Below are 20011 nucleotides of genomic sequence, written 5' to 3'. Positions count from 1 at the left end.
AAATCTACCCCATTGAAGTTTTTAGAACTGGGCAGACAATTAGGGCAAAAAGGTAGATTTTATGAGGTATCAGTTGTTTCCTCCCTTGTTAGATATTAATTGGTCAGCAATCACAACAAACTCTTTGTTATGAGAGACAGAACTTATAATTCAGACCATGAATAGTGAGATGATGTACTATAGAGATCCAGAGGCTCCAAGTGATTTAGAAGCTCATTTTAAAATGTACGTAGCAGCCTCATTCATAATACTTTAAATTAAGGCAGTAATTCATCCTCTACTCGCCTTGTAATAAACAATGAGTACACAGTAAATGAAGGGGCCCACATGAATCATTGATTTAAACCATTATTACTTACACACATTATTTTTGCTATAACACAGCAGGAAAAAAATTGGAGCAATATTAATGGTATTTACACTGCTTTTGCAGGTGACTGCATAACATAATTTGGAAGCCCTTACAGTTACCAATTGGATTGTTCAGTAATTAAGAACCTCTTCTCACTCCAGGACAGAGTTTGTTAATTTTGTTCTGAATGCATCGATCCATGGGTAACACTGGCCGAAGTTTACTGGGGAGCATCATTGCCCAGTGTAACCTGAACAGAGCTTGGGAATATTGTAAGCCGCCCAGAGACCTTTGGGTAGTGTGGGTGGCATATAAGTTAAATAAATAAAATAAACATTATATTCTTGAAGGCTTTCATGGCTGGGATCTGAGGGCTGTTGTAGTTTTTTCAGGCTGTTTGGCTGTGTTCTGAAGGTTTTTCTTTCTAACATTTCACCAGTCTCTGTGGCCGGCATCTTCAGAGGACAGGAATTAGAAATCTGTCTGACACAGCCAAACAGCCCGAAAAACCTACAACAACGAAAATAAACATTGTTCTTACATCAGCAAAGCTTCAACAACAACAAAAAGTAAGTCTAAAACTCAACAAAGCCTGGCTCCCAACATTGAAAAATACAGCCTGCAAAAAGGTCAATGAACTCTACCTAGCCACAAGGACGGGTGATCACTGCACAAAAAACACTAGCTAACAATACCCGTCAATCACAGTGACAGATCATCTCCCCTTATCACAACAATACACCCATAACAAAAAAACACCCTGATCACCATAATCACCCAATCTCTTGAAAAGGACAAAAAGCTACAAATACTCAACTTACCCACACACTACACCAGAACACAGAGTTCTAACTCCTGTCCTCTGAAGATGCCGGCCACAGAGACTGCCGAAATGTTAGGAAGAAAAACCTCTAGAACACAGCCAAGCAGCCCGAAAAACCTACAACAACCACCAGATCCTGCCTATGAAAGCCTTTGAGAATACATTGTGTTGTTTTTGTTCTCCACAGGTTTATCCTAGCCTCTTCTGGTTTAATATTCAGAACCTGAGATGTGTGCAGCAAATGTTTCCTCAATTTTAACCATTGTCTAGGGGGTTTGGTGCTCATGAAGTGGATGAGTTTCGTGCTGTATTCTTTATTTAATTCATTATTTGCTGGCAACTCTCAATGTACAGTACTTCTGGAAGGGCCTATTAGGGATAACACACACTGTGAATTGTGCAGTAGTTTCTTACATGTCGCAGACACACAGAATTGCCAAAAGGCACAGAGTAATAATGGCAAATTAGAGAGATAAATCTACCTCATTCTAGTAAAATATCCTGAAGTTTGCATCAATCGTGTTTTAATTGCATACTGGGCTGCTGTTTTGTTGCTACTTCATTAACTGACATAAGCCAGAAATTAAAAGATTACAGATTTTCTCTAAAATCTGTGCTTCTTCCTTAGATTGACCCATGCGGGAATATTCTTCTTACTACCCTGGAAATGAAAAATGAAGTTACTGGCTCCGATGTGCTGGCAAGTCTAAATGATCCTAGAGCAACCATGTATTCCTATGACAGTGCCAGCATCCATTACAGAAGGCCTCCCACTACAAGAGACCTCTACAGCAGAAGCACTTTAGATAGACACACAGCCCATCAAAAGGGACGCTTACGGAGAAGAGCATCACAGCTCAAAGTCAAAATTCCAGATTTGACTGATGTCAACTCTATAGACAAGTGGTCCAGAATGGTCTTTCCTATCACATTTATTCTTTTTAATGTTGTCTACTGGCTTTATTATGTGCACTGAATATGCTGTGAACCCTCGAAGCACCCGCCCAGCAAGTCCAGACTCCTTTTCTCCTTTCCTCAATTGTGCCAATCTCAAAGACTACAGCAGCTACAGTGCTACATCGTCAAACTATAATATTCAGCCATTCAGTGGGTTAGGGTGTCCTTTTAACCACATTCAAACATCACTCCATGTTTACTTCAAAAAAGAAGACTGTATCTATTTGAACACCCCATCATTCTTTCAGATCTGCATTCAAAGAGCAACGATGCTGAAGATGTAAGTGCTATTCTTCTGTTTCATTTTAAGATTATTTCTGGTGATCTTTCCTTTCCTTTTTCTTAGTATTTAAAATGCTAAATTAAATTTTCAAAACGAAAAAGGGAAAAAGCACACTAATGTTTCCCTGTACAACCATAATACCAAACAAAACTCAGTGTTATCTAGAAAAGACAGGTGATAGCTACAATCCTGTCCACACTTACGAAGGAGTAAGCCCATTGAATAGAACAGGGCTTAGTGCTGAGAAAACATGCATAGGATTGTTCTGGACATGTTTCAATATAAATGGCCTCCCAAAACAAGAGGCAGTTTTATAGTCTCAAAAGGTATGCTTACGTATGTGGAGAGCTATTGATTTTGTGGAGGAAAATTAGTGCTGCAATGTTTAGTTAACTCATCTGTTAAATCTGAGATTAAAATGTTTTGATAAATTCTAAGAGTGCCCCTGATAAATTTAATAGTTCAGAGATGGGAAGAGTTACCATTCCCATTTCTGAGGTAGTCAGTCTTTTAAAAATGGTTAATGACATCTTTGCTCATGTGTTTACCTGAATCAGAGATGGCAGAAGGCCTGCTCTAGGAACAGAGAAATTGATGCTTCTCCTCAAAACGGTGCCTGATCATACGGCATGCATGTAACTCTCAAAAAGTAAATAATGCTTTTCTCTCTTCCAAACCATTCCTTTATTTATAAGCTGGTTTACCCAGGTGTAATCAATAGCTGATTAAAAATGCAAATCAATCAGCCAAGACTTCTTTGCACAGATGAAGTCTAGACAGACCACACTGTGCATTTTCTTAAGATGTGGGCTAATTTGCAGTAGAAGTGAAACTGTACCTCAATTAAACATGAAAGCTGGATAAAAGAAAAGAAAATATTATGCACCAAGTTATTTAATTACTTAAGTTATTTAACTCTATGTAAAACTAACAATAATAATAATAATACAATGTGTACACAATAACAATGTCCCATTAGACTATCAGTTGGTACATAAATATGGTATAATTAAGGTATAAATACCAAATTTATGGTATATCTGTGACTGATAAAAAGCATGATATCTACCCACCCAATGAAAACCTACAGTATGTACACATCTTTCTCTGCTATGTTGCACTGTCATTTTACAGAAAATGAATTATGCCCCTTTGTAATGCCTTTGGACTATCCTGAACGTATCAACCTCTTCAGCTTTCAGGAACTAATAAGGGTTGTGCCTGGTTATTCCCTGGATAGGAGAACACCAGAAAATATAAATGATTTCCAAGCAGTGCTGATAAAGAATTCCTGTCTGAATTCTGGCACTCTAAGTTCACAGTAGTGGGCGAGATGAACCAATGGTCTGACCTCATAGAAAACAGCTCCCAAGGTCTTCCTCAGGTCAAAAGGGATCCCTAGGAGCATCAGAAGCTTGGGGGGGGGGGTAGAGAGAGAATAGGAAACTATAAATTAAATAATGTCTGCCAGAGATGACATCATTATTGCATTATAACCATGCAACTTTGCAAGGAGGATTTCGCCCACTGAAATTCAGCTAGTAGATCTTTAAGGCAAGGAAAATGTCAATGTGCCACCTGCACTGGAGAAGCACTGCTCTTTACAAATGCTTCCTTACAGGTGACCTTTTCCAGATATCCTCAGAAAGTATTCCTTTCCCCAGTTCTGCTTCCTTTGACTTAACTGTATGGCCCATTTTACTTTTTCACTTTTTAGTTATATCCCAAAACTGTGGACACACATGATTCCATTACAGATAATAAACCAATATGGCTCATGTTAGTTCCTTTTGGGAAAGCTGTTTATATCCTCTGCTGATAAAGGGCAGAATATAAATACTTAGGGTTTCAGGCAGGGGGCCCTCCCTAAATGGCATAAGAACAGGCAGTGACACTCCATTTTCACCTTACATACTGTATTTATACTATAAACCATTGCCATCACTGATACTAACAGGATCAGTTTATGCAGTGGCCACATTGATAATAATATATAGTACAGTGGTGCCTTGCTTAACGACAATAATTCGTTCCAGGAAAATCACTGTAGAGCGAAAACATCATAAAGCGAAATTAAAAAGCCCATTGAAACGCATTGAAAACCCCTCAATGCGTTCCAATAGGCTTAAAAAATCACAGTCCAGCCAAGATCCTCCATACGGCGGCCATTTTCAGTGCCTGTATAGTGAGGAATCCATCCCTAAGCACAGCGGGGAGCCATTTTAAGCACCCGGTGGCCATTTTGAAAACCCGACAATCAGCTGTTTTTGATCGTCGTAAAGTGAAAATTGATTCCCGAAGTAGGGAACCAATCATCGCTAAGTGAAATTCCCCCATATAGATCATCATTTTGGGATCGCAATTGCGATCGCAAAAACATCATCGTAAAGCGGATTCGTTGTAATGTGGGGCAATTGTTAAGCGGGGCACGACTGTAGTGTGGTAGTTAATTCATACACACGCACAACAGAATCACATATACAAGTGGAAACAGCATAAAGGCATTTATATGAGAATATACATATGACAAGTCCCCGTAAAATGCCAAACCCTTAGTCTTATTCAGTAAAAGGGTTCATCTTAATGTATGAGCAGAGAGGGCAGACTAGCCCAACTATCTCCTAACTTTGGAGAGCAGAAAAAGAAAAGCAGTGTCAACACATGGAATATTTCCAAAGGGTCAGAAACCCTGATGTTTCAGCTCTTCTGGTTGCAAAGAAGGCCTCTGTGAATGTAGATGGTACTGAGGAGGCAGCACTAATCTGCTTCCCCCACTCACACATTATGATTAACCTTTTCATAGAACATTTGAATACTGCTCCTGTTTAAGGAGGAACTAACACACACCAATATAAGCACGTATGCCACATCTCATATAGTGTTACACACAGTGGAAGATGATGGCTCATTGGATATAGAGGATTACCTCCATATGAGATAAGGCTTGAAGGGTGAAGGCATGAAGGAATATCATCATTTCCAAAGATCCAATTTATACTTCTGATAAATTATTAGGTCACATCAGCTTTAAACTGTGCAAATTTGGTGTTTAACAGTGTGTTCTTGCAGTGAGAGTTAATTTCAGTCTTTAAAACTGATTCCCCAAAAACTAGGGCTTTAAATCATACAATGTGTACTTTTTCTTTCATTTATCATGTGATTTACATTTTCCCCATAGCTTTCAAGAGAACAGCATATAACCATCCTGAAGTGAAAAGGTTAGCATGTAATTATTTTCTGAAAAATTATTTGTGATTGGAAACAAATGAAATGGACAGAAGGGCACCTAGACTTCATCAAATACTGATTTTATATTACAGCCTTTCATGCCAAGTCCTCAAGAGAAACTGGTAGTCTCATAGACATCTCAGAGTTGTCAAGAAGTTACCAAATTAATATAAGTAAAATGAAGACTATTCAAGTGAAATGTATATGTCCATCCGAAAAGCTAATGCTGCTGACACAGCAGTGTTGTGTTCCCCTTTTGAGGGGTGATCTCCATAAGCAGTATCTAACAACATATAGAAACAAAGTGAAGAGAAACTGTTCTAAAACAAAGTCGACAACAGAAAGAAAACTAGATGGCTCAAAAAGCAATGACTGTAAGCCATTGGAGAATGCATAGGGAATTTTAGAGCAGGCATTTAATTTTTCTTTGTAACACAGTCAAGCTGGATATTGCAATGCTGCAACCTAAAAAAATAACTCCTATTACAGTTGTCAAGTGGGATGGGGTAGTTGTGTAGCTGGACTAGAGCAAATCAGCAGTTACTTCTTACAAGCCACGGTCTAATCATCAGCTTTTTGCATAATTTAGGCTGGAATCCTTCAAACATTTTCTTGGGAATAAAGATTTAGCAGGATTTGTTTCTGACAAAATAACCACAAACTTGCATGGAAAGTGCCTTACCAAATGGGGAGGAAATCATGTTGTATTTTTCTCAATTTCCCAAATATTTCCATTTTTAGCTGAAACTCTTTGGTAGAAAATGATGTTTTTCCTTATAATCTTTCACTTCTGTTGAGAAGTGAAAAACATAGTTTGGACCAATTCTTGTTAGCAGGTAAATCCTCTTCCAGCATTTCAACCTAGAGTCATCACAACAAAACTTAATGAACCCCCTTCACACACTCAAAAAAAAGCATATTGGAGCAGTGATGTCTGAAACAGGATACTATATACATTTGTCCTGGATTATCTTCATAAAAGTAAGTTTATAGGAATATCATCAGTTCCACTGCTAAATTTTCTCAGATTGCCTCCCAGTAGCCACTTACAATTTCTCTGCTTCTCTGACTCCTTGCCAAAATGTCTCAGGCCGACTTTGACAGTCCAGTACAATATTATTCCAGCCAAATTCCTTTCCTCATTTTTCCATTTAAATGTTATCCTAAACTTGTTACAAGGAAAGAAATATCCGAAGTGCCACGCAAGAGCTTTTTTTTAAAAAAAATCTGAGATTTTGTTGAGAGAAATCACTCACATTGTGCCTTCCTGTTCATCCACTCTTGAGTCTTACCTAAATCCATGAGCGAAACAAGAATCCATGAAAGCAACATGCTTATAAAAGTGCCTTGTCTATATGAATCTTGATTCAGTTCCCTTTGGATTGAGCCACACTTCTTACTATTGAACGGGAGCAATGCACCTCAACTAGATTTCCACTGTTGTGAAGAATGATAGGATAGAAATTTTAAAAGAAAAAGGGGAAAAAAAAGGAGAAAACGAATGAACAAAAATAAAGGACGAAGCCTGAAAAAGGATTTTATGTTAATTTTTTTACGTTGAAGTATGTAAGATTTTATTTTAAAGCAACCTTGCTCCCATGTGCTGTTAGTTTGTACAGGGCAGACATTAAAAAAGAGAGATTAAAGAGATTAAAGTAGAAGCCACATTGTGCAAAAATATGAAATCACAGTATCCTTGTATGTACACTTAACTGGGTGCACATTCCTCTGAAAACAGGGGTCTTACTTCTAAGAAAATATGCATACGTTTGCATGACTCAGCTTTTAATTGGCTAGGATTAATTCTCTCTGCTTGATTTCCAAAAGCTGATCTTAAATCTGTAACTTTTTCTGAAAATGGGGCTGTCTAAATCCATGTGGGCATTAAGAAAGGCAGTCTACTAAATTTCTCATGTATTCTCCGCCCACAGTGGTTCCTAAGGTTGGTCATCATCATGGGCCGATCTCAACTAATTGGTGCCTCGGTTTACTCAACCAGATATACCCGTGAAAACCCAAAAGGTGGGCTGAAAGATATGATGATTTAGTTGGGTAACAGCTTATTTTAACTCACCATCATCTGTAGTCCTTTGAAGCTAAAGGACACATATTCTGTCAAGCCAAAGAGATTCTTTGAAATTGTCTTGACATAAAATATCCAAAGAAAGAACTTTCTTGAAACAACAAAAAATAATTTGCTCTCCTCATCTCTTTTATTTGTAAGTCCTTTTAGAATCAGGTCCCCTCTTTAGTGTCACCCTAAGACGCATGGCAAAGTGACATTAAAAATTAAATAAATTTATCAGATCATATGCCTGATGTGTTGTCTCATAAATACAGGTCGAGGAATCTGTTTCCTCAGCCAAAAATCTTTCAACTGAACAGACTCTGTCTGCAGTTAATGTAATGGTAAGGGTGCATGGTCATAGATTTCAACTTTTGGATTCTAATTGTACTACAAGGAACAGAACCCCCATACTTACATCCAGCAACATTTGCTGACTTGGTAGCCTGCCCAGTTTTCAGACTGGTCTTTGTTCTATGCTCATCTCTTTCAGCTCAATTGAAGAGCTGTCTGCTTAAACCCTAACTTTAAGGCTGCTTCCCTGTACAGACAATTACTTGGAAATGTAAATAAAAAAATTGAACTTAACATGGTTTTTTTCTGAATAGGAAGGTAGAGGATTGTATTGTACACCAGCTTCTTGAAACCCTATAGTTAAAATAAATTACAAATTTTGGTTTATAACAGAATGGATCTCAATCAACTGAGAGATTTACAGTAGGTTAGGGAACATGTAGCTCTCCAGATTTCTTGAACCATGACTCACATCCTCTTCCACTATTGGCTGTATGATACAGAGATGCTGGAAATCTGTTATGATGTCAGGAGGGCCACAGATCTCCTGCTCTTGGTCTACAGAACAAATATCTATGTCTAGTCAGAAAGAGACTTGAATATGGACAGGAAACTCTGTCTGATTCAACTTGACTTTGTTATTATAAACTGCAACTAAATAAAAAAGAGAAACATGTGTCCTTCTGCAACACATGGCTTCCAGGTGCTGGACTGCAACTTTTTTCAGCTATAGCCAGCACACTCAGTGGTGGGAAATGCTGGACATTATAGTTCACAAACATCTGGAGACATGAGAACGAATTTCCAAAACATGCCAGTCAGATTGGGGTAGAATGTAAAGTCTAATTTGATGTTTCCTCTGCAAATACAAAAGCATGCAAATGAGGAGATTTGATCAGCCAAACTTATAAGAGAGATTTTGCATTGTTAAGGATGACAGTGTAGCGATTTTTTTTCTTTTTAAATTTTTTTTCCAATAATTTCTTTTTGCATGAGCCATTAGGGTTTCATACAAAAAAAAATTCTCATAAACCTAACTTTTTTCTCCCTTTTATACCCACCACCACCTTTCTACCAAGAAAGGCACTCAAGGCAGCCAACAGCACTGAAACATAGGTTAAAAACTAAACCTTAATTAAAACATAACTGCACAGGAATTAAAATATTGCAACAAGCATAGCTTCAAATCTTTTAGATCCTCTTCAACTGGAGACCAAGTTAGCATTGATGAATTACCATGAAATATATTCAACTGTTTGACCAATATGGAAATGTAGCTGTCACATTTGAAATGGCCCCTCTCTCAAAGAAACAATGAACTTTAAATGTGGGGTCACAGGACTGAAGGGGAGAATATTTGAACACGCTATCCGAGTCATTTTTATTTTTGAGTGGCAGAAGCAATAAAAGAAATCTCTATCCAGTAATCTGCTATATGTTCCTTCTGCTATAAATTAATATAAAATGGGAAAAACATTTGCAGAGATTCTGCACAAATGAGGATCCACTAAGCCCACTAGACATGTTGATTTCTCCCTACACAACTGCAGGTTTCTTGTATGTATTCAACAAAGGGGGCTACAGTGGACAAGTGGGTCGTATGTTGTGCAGACTTCCTGTAACAATATACTTTATCATTCTATCAGGTACCAACATATCATTGTATAACTATTAGCCCCTCCTTCCTAAACATTTAGCTGCCCATATGACATCTGACTGCATTTGCAGGGGGTGAAGACCTGATTGGTCTTCCAGTCTACCATTGGTGCCTTCTGATACCAGTGAACTAATCTGGTGCAACCTCTTGTTTTGCCACTGTATTTACCACGTGGACTGACCTTGTAGATGACATCCCAAAACTGTCAAAGAACAATTGTATTAATTTTACACACATAAAAATAATTATGCCAATTAATTTGCCTAGTGGTTTTTAAAAATTATAGGCCTGTTCAGTGATAGCAATGTTCTAGAGCTGGAATCAGAGACAATGTCTCTGAACTGTATGGATCTTTGACTGCAGATGGGAAAAGTTGCTGTTTTGGACTAAAACTCCCAGAATGCTACAAGCAACATTACCACTGGTATGTTGGCTGTTGCTGCAGGTAGTTATACCCCACCCCCAAAAAAACCCTGTACTTCCCTTATTCAGGCAATAGTAACAACTTTTTGTAACTGATGTCCATGATATACATTCAGGATGAGACTTACCCTCACCCTGAGGTAAACAGTTGCCAAATCTATTGCTGATTACTGGAAACATCTATTACTCATGTTGAGATTAAATTTCTCTTGTTCAAGGAGCTTTCCTGATCCATTAACCAACTTGAGGTTGGACACCAAAATTCTCTTCCAGACACAGAGGAAGGGACTATTTTCAGATCCTTGGGTTGGATCCAGATACAATACTCACAGGATCGCAAATGAAGTCAATGGCACGTTCATTTCAATTAGCCTGCTCAAAGCATGACAAAAACTTAGATCCAGTCTATTGCTTTCCACTTTGAATTTGTCTTATAAAAACTAGTCGCCGATATAACTGGCCATATCAACAAATCTCTTTAAGAAAGAAAAGGATGCATTTTCCATGGATCATTTTACTTATAGGTTTTTCAGAAAATATTTTTATGGAACCAGGTATCATGAATTACTAATTTTACCCTGAAATTTTAATAACTGACATTTTGAATTAAAACTGCAAACACATAAAATCAAAGACATTTTTAAAAATGATTCCTCAGACATGATCTGGAAAAGCTTTTACAGAATGGGTTGCATTTCTGAAAATGAAAGGAAAGATTTCTTAGAAATAAGTTTAACAGAATGCCAAGGGAGGACAAACAGACTAATTTTTTATGATTAACTTTTTATGATTAACAAACTTTATTACTTTGTATAAAGATATGCTGCATTTTCTGATTCAAATTCCTGATGTTAGTGCAATGTAAATTTCTGTATATGCTTTTTTCATTCAGATCTAACTTTCTAGAGTGTGTGTGTGTGTTTTGTGTACCATTTTGGTTAGGGCGTTCCTTTTTCTTATTGTATAGAACTGCATGTTCAGGTTTTGTTTCACAAGTAATTCAAAAGGTATGCATAATGTAGCATTAGATTCTTTTGCTGTCAACACAAACGTTCTCTCTAGATGTTTTTGCAAAGGTGGTTTTCCTGGACTAGATTGTACATTTTTATATGTTTTAAAGTATCTGTAAAGCCCACAATACTGTGATTATTTTCCTATGCCGATTCAACTGATCTAATATAGGACAAGGGCCGCTGTACCATGCAGGTATCCTGTGCAGATCCCATTGCCCTTGCTCAGCTTTCATCCATTGCAGTGCGGCCAGTGGTGCCTTTTCATTTTGGGGACAGGGTGATTCCAGCAAAATCCATTCTTGGCTATATTAATGAATAAGCTGCAACACAATAAAAGTTGTGTTTTCAGAGCTTTTCCCCCCCAACCAATAATTTTCCTTTATACCTCACAGTAACTGTTGCAGTGTTGTCTAAGGTAAACGGCTTCCTCCTCTTTTTGTTTAAATTTAAACAAGAGTTTTAATGTTTAACACTTGTACCAGATTTCTGCCTTTGGACAGTGAGTTGGCCAAGCACTCTTGAACAACCTAGTTATTAGGGCCTTGCACCAGAAAGAGTCTAACTGAATTATCCCCTCCAGCCTTCATTCAAGTCACTTGCTTACTATTTTCATTGGATACCATTGGATATGTTGTTTGCAAGCCACAACCATGGCAAACATACACAGAAGCTGTGCATCTCATGATCCAAGATCATGGCTTTAAATAACATTGCACGAAGCGCTTAAATTTTAGTGTATGTCTGCAGCTAAATTAGTCCTTAGATGCTGAAAAGAAATGGATTCACTCAAGTGAATAAAAAGCCCAACCAAGCTCACTGATCATCATACTGTAGATTTAACCATTTGCAACTAAGTATAATGACACCCTTTAAGTAGTCTACTGTTCACTGTTCACTTTATTGTGTTACACAATTCTATTCTCTTTACATGTCTTCTAAACACCACCAGGGACAGGCATATATATCTGTCAAAATGGCAAATAAGGGCCATCTACTGATAAAATCTTTGGTAGTTCAACATTCTTTATTTTGAAAACCACCCTCAATTTTAACCTTAGCTTTAAATGACAATTTGTATCTGCCCATTTATTTTATTTGCAGTATGCCCTTCCCTCAGGGTAGCCTTTGGCTTTTGCTGTTTTATTTTTCCAGCAATCTGATGAGACAGGTTGATGAATAGTTAACTTCATAAGCCCACTTACTATGTCTAATGCCAGAAATCGAGGCATCACTAGTACAGTACTGCAAATACTCTTAAGAAATGACATGTGCACAGAATTAAGGTGCTTCAAGATCATCTAGTCCAAATCCTTACCACTACTGGAAATCAACTGCTACAGCATCCCTGATAGGTAGCCATTCCCCCCCCCCAATCTACTGTCATTCTGTAACCTTTCTGAGCTAATGTGCTGAAACACAGGAACCATCCCAAATTTTCACTACTCTTCCTTTGTTCTCAGCCATTCATACACCCAGACTGGATTCCAACCTCTTTCCAAATATGGCAGGATATTCTTTTTCAAAAACATGTCTGGGAGTTTCCTCTCATGAGCTTCAGTATTCCTGGTCTCATCATTTTCTTAATCCACCCTGGCTTTGCTTTTTCATGCAATTGCATAGCAATTGCAAATTGTAGGGAACAGTGCTACCAACTTGGAAACAACATTTTTAGAAATTTTAATTACTGCAGCATCAGAGAAGCTACTTTTTTTACATCCAGTATTATTTATTTCTTACACTTTTCTATCAAATGCTGCAGAAACTGGCTGATAAAAACCAAGAAGGTATGAAAGAACAAATTAATACTATCTACCTTTATCATTAAGCTGTTTTTCATAGCTTCTAGAAGTATAATAAATGTATGTTCTGTTAGCTGATGTATTCCTAGTAACCAAATAAACTATTTTTAAAATAACCTCTCGTTCTTCAGAATTGCTTTCTATACACTGAAGACATTAGAGCACATGGAAAGAAGACACTAAACATTTGAAAAAAAACACTCCTTGGTGTTCGTGTGGTAGCAGCTTGTATGGTGCCATTATGTCTTTCTACTTCAATGCCAAACGTTATGTGTTAACATGTAGGAACACATCATTTTTCAACCACAGAAATATGCACAAGCATTGAACAATTTGTAATTCCAACTGATAAAGCAAAGGGTGCATTAATTAAAAAAATGTATTATACGTGTGGCATTATGCAATGTGGCTGCAAAAAATGCCAAATGCTATCATAGGCTGCAGTAATACAAGCATGAGCTGGCTGGATAACTCAGTGATTTAAGTATCTGGCTGTGGAGCCAGAGGTTGGGAGTTTAATTTCCCCACTGTGCTTCTTGTGAGAAGAGTCAGCCTGTGTGGCCTTGGGCAAGCGTCACAGTCCCAGGACAACTCCAGAAATAGGGAATGGAAGCCATTTCTTGAGTACCTTAAAAAAAAACTGTACAAGTTCATCGTAAGTGAGAAGTAATGGCATATGATTATTACTAACAGAAGTATAGTCTCTAAATTCTGTAAAACACTGTTTGGTACTGATTAGGCTTCATCTTGTAGTTCTGGACACCACGCTCCAAAAGGATGCCAACAAGCTGGAACAAGTTCAGAGGAGGTCAACAAGGATGATCAGGAGACTGGAAATCAAGCCCTATGAGGAAAAACTGAAATAACTGGGCATGTTTAGTCTTGACAAAAGAAGACTGAGGGGAGATATGACAGCATTTTTCAAATACCTGGTACACTGTATGACATGTACATGTAAACCCATGTAAATGCGGAGAGCCTCTTGCCCAGAATACCCTAAGAACGCCTGACATTTTGAGGTAAAGGGTCCAATCTTCCACTCAGACCACAGGCTGCCAGTGGTACCAGGTGAGGAAAGAGTGAAATAATGTTCTGTCATAAGGAGGAGGATCTGTTCTCAGCTAGCGCAGAGTGCAAGACCCTTAATAACAGGCTGAAGTTACAGGAAGCCAGATTTCAGTTGAATATTGGGGGGGGGAGTCTTAATGTTTAGAGCAGCATGACAACAGCGGCAGACAAGAAAGGACTCTCTGGCAGAAGGAGGAAAGACGAGTCTCCCTGCCAGGCTGATGAGTGGATAGCCAACAGGGAGCTCTGGAGCGATTGGAAGGGAGAGCGGAGCCGCTGGCAGCGGCAAATGTGCGAGTGGACGTTCCAGCCCTAGGGGGCCAGACTCTCATTATGTCCAGCTGTGTGGGGGTATTCATATACAATACCCCATCTCTAATTGTGACTCTAACTAGCACTGTTTAGCATAACCGACTGTGAGGAGGAAATGGGAGCTGCAGTTTACCAACATCCGGAGAACTGCAAGTTGCTAATTTTACATTACAGTCTCACAATGATACAGACAGCTGCCTTAGGACCACAGATTTCCATTAGATGATGGCGGACTTCAGGATGACTGTCCTGAGCTTTAGTTTCTAATTATGGGTAATTCTGTACAATCTGTACAAGTTACATCCATGCAGGGACATTATTCTTGCATGGGCATAACTTGGCTCTAAGAGAACTCTGAAGCTTGCCCCATTCAACTTGGTAACTGTGAACATATTCTGTTGCAAACCCACCTTACTGTAACTCTGACACCTTCCTGATGCATGGGCACACACACCCCTATGCATCTGGATAATGCCAGGTTGAAGAGGACTGTGCTATTGTACATAAGGACCAAGCTTAATCTGGACAACAAAACTATTTCGTATGCAGTTTTGAAAAGAACAGAGCATTTTGCTGTGTGAAAACAGTTCTGTATTCCTAATCTGTTGTCTTCTTAAACAATCATAAGCAAAACAAACCAAGGGGAGAAACGGAATGTTTGCATCGTATTATATGAGGTAAATGTTTGTACTTTTTGCAGGAAACAGACAAACGCCAAGTCCAGGATGATATTCAGACTCTTAAATTAAGAAATTTTGTGATCACAGTTCTTCATCTTACACTTCTAATGTGCTGACCTCAGCCATTCAAATACACTGTACTATTTACTTTGTACAATATACTCTATGTTTCTTTTCTCTTCACTGAGAGGCACTGAAGGTAGTTGGAATCATTTCAGCTGGAGGACAACCTTCAAGACAACATGTGGAAAACAGCATATTTGAATAACAAAACAACTTTGCAGGTTTTCAAGCTCAGACTGTTCTTACAATGGCTCTGAAACATTTCAGTTTTGCAACATGCCTCCTTGCATTTTACCTTTAAGTTTCCATAATACCATCTCTCCTGCCCATCCCAAAAAACAGCTGCCTCCACTCAGCAAAGAGGTGGGTTACTCTCCTTCTCCCATAAAACAACAACAACAAGATTGTAAGCCTATACCTGCCAAACTATACAAGGAAGCTGCACCTATCAGAGGATGGAGCAAACAAAAAGAGCCCTGATTGCTCCAAAGGAGCAAAGAAGGGAAGGGAACTGGACCTGGAAATGTCCTCAGTGGTTATTCTAACCAATGAAATGACTAAATGTGGGGCCCCTGTTAAACAGCTACCTTGAATAAAGACATGAATATTAGGAGTTTACTTCAGAGCAATGATATGTAGCTGAATCAAGAAATAAAGACTATAACTAGACATACAGTACTGTTTATAACAGGCCGCAATCACTTAGACCCATCACAGGAAATATTTTTGGCCACATCTTTACTCTTACAATGGGATACAAATGTTATTAGCTGCTTTGAATGCATTGATCATTGATTTTCCTTATTCATTTCTATTGAGAATGACTTTTGATGACTATTCTCTGCCAAATCCAGATCAAGGTTTAGAAGTGGCATTTGTAGCATGGCTAGTTTATCACTTGAAAGGAGAGTAATACAAACACACTTAATTTAGAGTAGCTTTACATCACATTGTTGTTGTTAAGTGCTGTCCAGTTGGATTTATAGTGACCCTAATAGGGCCTTCAAGGTAAGTGAGATATTTAAAGAGTGGTTTTACCAGTTCTACACCCCCAGTGAGTTTCAATGGTTGAGAAGGAATTTGAACCCAGACCTCCTGAGTCTTAGTCTGCCACTCTGTACTCTACACCATACTGGGAATCTTTACATGAATTTCTTGTGAACTTTTAAAAGGTAGTAATGTAAAATGTACACATCAGATGCCAAGAACACTGGAAGATAAAGGAAGCGTAATCTATTAGTGTGAAGATTCTAACTGCCATCCAGTCAGCTGTCTGTAGAATGAAATAAACCCCATCCTTCATATTGTTTTCACTTTAAAATCTGTGGTTTGTCAAAATATTCACCAGGAGACTAGCAGTGCTAATGCAATTTGTCGACAGTGTGTACCTTTTAAGTTTGCTTGCTAAGAAAAACGAAACTTTGGGAGGGAGAAGAAGCAAGTAACCCCATGGATTTCAAGGAAACTCACTGTAAGCAGTAAACATTAGCAAATGTTCAGGGTTAAAATCATCACACGTATCTGATGGTGCAGAAGGAAGTCTGGCAACAAGTATTTTCCACTCCATCCTGTGCACACATATTGAGGAGTAAGTTTTGCAGACTGAACTCTGACAGACGTCTGATTAAATATGCCCCTACAGCTCCATGATTCTAGCTGCTTGAGTTGTTGAGCTTAATCTCTTAATAAGCAAGAGCAAACATCAGAAAGCCAGAAATCAAACAGAGACAACAAACTGCTCTCCAGAAATTAGAAGCAAACCTTTTTCAAACACTGTACTTATAACAACAGATGACAAATGAGAAATACAATCTCAGAAGTGCTTCTGTAAACCTGTTGAGAGGGGAATGGGGAGGGAACGGGAGAACTGCAAGCCAGCTAAGTTTACACATCAAGCTTTGGCGGCGGAAGAGAAAGTGAGTCACTCTTCGCAAATTAAACATCACATGTGGCTACAGATAAATGGTACACCATTTCTCTTGACATTTTTGTGTCTTGACATTTTTGTGTTCTAGCTGCCTCTTGACATTTTTGTGTTCTATTAAAAAAAAATTCAGTACTATGACTAAAACTTATTTAATGGCATTAAGAATCAATTTAAGTGGTATTCTCACAATTAAGCTAGCAAAGGCACCTTAGAAGAGTAAGGGCATAATGCTGCAGCCGCTGGAGAGCCCACGGGCTTCAAACAGCAAGGCTGGCTCTTTGCCCTCCACCCCAGATAATGCAAGACTGTTCTGTCTCACATGACTTGCAAGTAGGAGGGGAGAAAGGCAGGTTACTTAAGGGGCTTTCCCCCCTCACACCACCCTCTTCTTTTTTTGGGCAACAAAGGAGACAGAGTCCTTGCTGCATTACTGCAACATTTCGAGCTGTGTCACTGGACATTTCGAGGTTCACTGATGGGAGGGTAGCATCAGCTGCATCCCAGGGTCTAAGTTTGATTTTCCCTGTCTTCTTTATCTTAGTTTACCTTATCATTATATAGGTTCAGTTATTTGATTTTTTTACTTAAGTTGGTCAGGTGGGGGAAGCGGCGGTGTGGCTTCATGCCCACCACGCCATGGCACGAAGGGGTTTTTTAAAAAGAGAGAATGAGAGACAAACACCTTCTCTTAGTTTAGGACCCTATCTTAATGGTCAGAACAATCATTCCATATTGCTGAGTAAAGAGTATGGCAGTGAAATTGGAGTGGCCGTTTTGTCTCTTAGTTATAAGTTGTTCTGCCATCTGATTCTGCTGCCTATCTAGACCAAGGCAGGCATGTTTCCATTTCTTTCCATCTTTCCCAAGTAAGATGCTAAAGACAGATTTAAAACATGGGCAGGGGAAAAGGGCGGGCAATTCAACTTTCTAACAGTAGGTGGCACCGAGGCTGCTTCTTTGTGCTGTAGCTCTTTCAGCAGTTACAGGGTGTATCCCAGTTGGAGGCTTGGGAGAGCCTCCTGCTTTGGAGTGAGCCTGCGTGTGTGTCTGCAGGGAGGTAAGCTCCTGTTTTCTCCTTTAAAAGAACTGTTCTGGGTGGGTTTTGGAGCTTCTGTGGTGTGTTATTAGTGGCTCTGCTTCGGAGTGAGTGTGTGTGTATGTCTGTCTGCAGGGAGGGTACGTTTCTGTGCTCTGCTTTGGAGGAGTGAGCACATGTGTGTGTGTATACAGGGGTCTGGAGTTTTTTTCCTTCTTAAACCTCAGCAACAGAGGTGGCTCTAGTGTTTGTTTCTTTTTTGAGGTTTTTTCTTAAAGCCTCAGCAATGGAGTACCTTCCAACTGGGCTTGCTGTGCTTTTTTTATTTTTTAGGTGATTTTTCTTTGGTCGGAACGGATTAATCAGATTTCAGTGCATTCCTATGGGAAATGGTGCTTCTACTTACAAATGTTTCAACTTACGGCCACTCTTCCAAAATGGATTAAATTCATAAGTAGGGGTTCCACTGTATTTCTTTTTTAAAATCTGCCAATACTATTAAGTTTTAAATATTTTAAGGATTTTGATCATCTGACACCAAATTTTGTATGGAAGACTAAGAAACCAAGAATAAAACTTAGGCTATTACAGACTTGAAAGAAAGGGGGGTTCAGGACTACCGAACTGGCTATTACAGTGGTGCCTCGCTTAACGACGATAATCCGTTCCATGAAAATTACCGTTAAGCGAAAACATCATAAAGCGAAAATAAAAAACCCATTGAAACCCATTCAATGCGTTCCAATGGGGTAAAAACTCACCGTCCAGTGAAGATCCTCCATACGGCGGCCATTTTCACTGCCTGTATAGCGAGGAATCCATCCCTAAACACAGCGGGGAGCCATTTTAATCACCCAGCGGACATTTTGAAACCGCCAATCAGCTGTTCAAAAAACATCATTTTGCGAAGAATCGGTTCCAAAGCAGTTATAGGCCAAAGATTACTGAAATTGGAGGTACATGATCTAAGAATGGGTTGGCATGCATACATGTGATATGGGAAATACAAGGAGCAATCACATTTTATGGAACACATTGTGAGAAAGGCACTATGCCTAGTGTGGCAGAAATTTCAAGCACAAACCTATAAGAAAATCCCAACATGGGTAGTGCCTATAGAAGCATTTACTTTGAAAGTGTTGAGGAGTGTTACTAACATATAAAGAATTACTTAATAAAGAACGAAACATAAAAAATAAGCAAGAGATAGAGGAACTAGAGGTGGCAACAGATTGGTGGACAATGAACAAACTAGAATCGAGATACAAAAAAGATAAAATTATGGGCTTCTTTGAGGGTGAAGTCCAGGTGGATAAACTGTGGATTTATATGGATGATAATATAATTTTTAAAATGTATATATACCTATTGGAATATGATCTGGACTGGAGGACTAGAGGGTAAAGGAGAGGATGATAAAATGGGCAAGCAGCTTTGGTTACAATATCGATATTGATGATTGGACAATGATGTGGAAAGAGTGTCATAAAATGATTAAGCCGGTAAATTTAAGAGAAAATATCCTCAAAATGTTTTATAGATGGCACCATACCCCCATAAGGTTGGCCAAAATGTCAAGAAGGTAATAGCAATGTTTGTTGGAAGTGTTAAAAAAAAAAGCAGGAACATATTATCATATGTGGTGGACATGTGAAAAAGTCAAGAGATATTGGACACAGGTGTGGGAAATAATAAAATAAATCATTCAATAGAAATTAAATTTTAAACCTGAAATAGCACTATTAAATATTATGCCAAAAATTACTGATAAAAAAATAAATATTGTTTAATGTATGTACTCGTAGCTGCAAGGTTACGCTGGGCCCAAAAATGAAAAAGTGAAGAAATACCTATGATGGAAGAGTTCCTAAAGAAGCTGTTGGACATTACAGAATTAGACACAGTTTCAGAAGCACTACGAGAACAACCAAGGGACTATGTAAGACAAAGTTGGAACTTAATATATGTTTGGGCTCAGGAAAAGACAAAAGTTTAGGGCAAAATGTTTTATGTTTATTACTTTTTTCAAGG

At 38.6% G+C, this 20011-nt stretch overlaps 1 protein-coding gene across 2 annotated transcripts in view; it reads left to right on the top strand.

The window, feature by feature from the left end:
• Positions 1–5822, top strand: part of GABRB1 (gamma-aminobutyric acid type A receptor subunit beta1) — a 147504-nt gene extending 141682 nt beyond the window's left edge. For both annotated transcript variants that reach the window (XM_073001217.2, XM_078394703.1), the window contains exon 9: positions 1804–5822. In XM_073001217.2, coding sequence (XP_072857318.2) covers positions 1804–2151 — 348 coding nt within the window. In that variant the 3' untranslated portion in view covers positions 2152–5822. The remainder of the gene's footprint in view (positions 1–1803) is intronic.
• The last annotated feature ends 14189 nt before the right edge of the window (positions 5823–20011 follow it).

This window comes from Pogona vitticeps, chromosome 5 (genome assembly GCF_051106095.1).
Source record: "Pogona vitticeps strain Pit_001003342236 chromosome 5, PviZW2.1, whole genome shotgun sequence".
NCBI classification, from domain to species: Eukaryota; Metazoa; Chordata; class Lepidosauria; order Squamata; family Agamidae; genus Pogona; species Pogona vitticeps.
The sequence above is the reverse complement of the archived record's forward strand: the minus strand, read 5'-3'. Positions and strand labels throughout refer to the sequence as shown.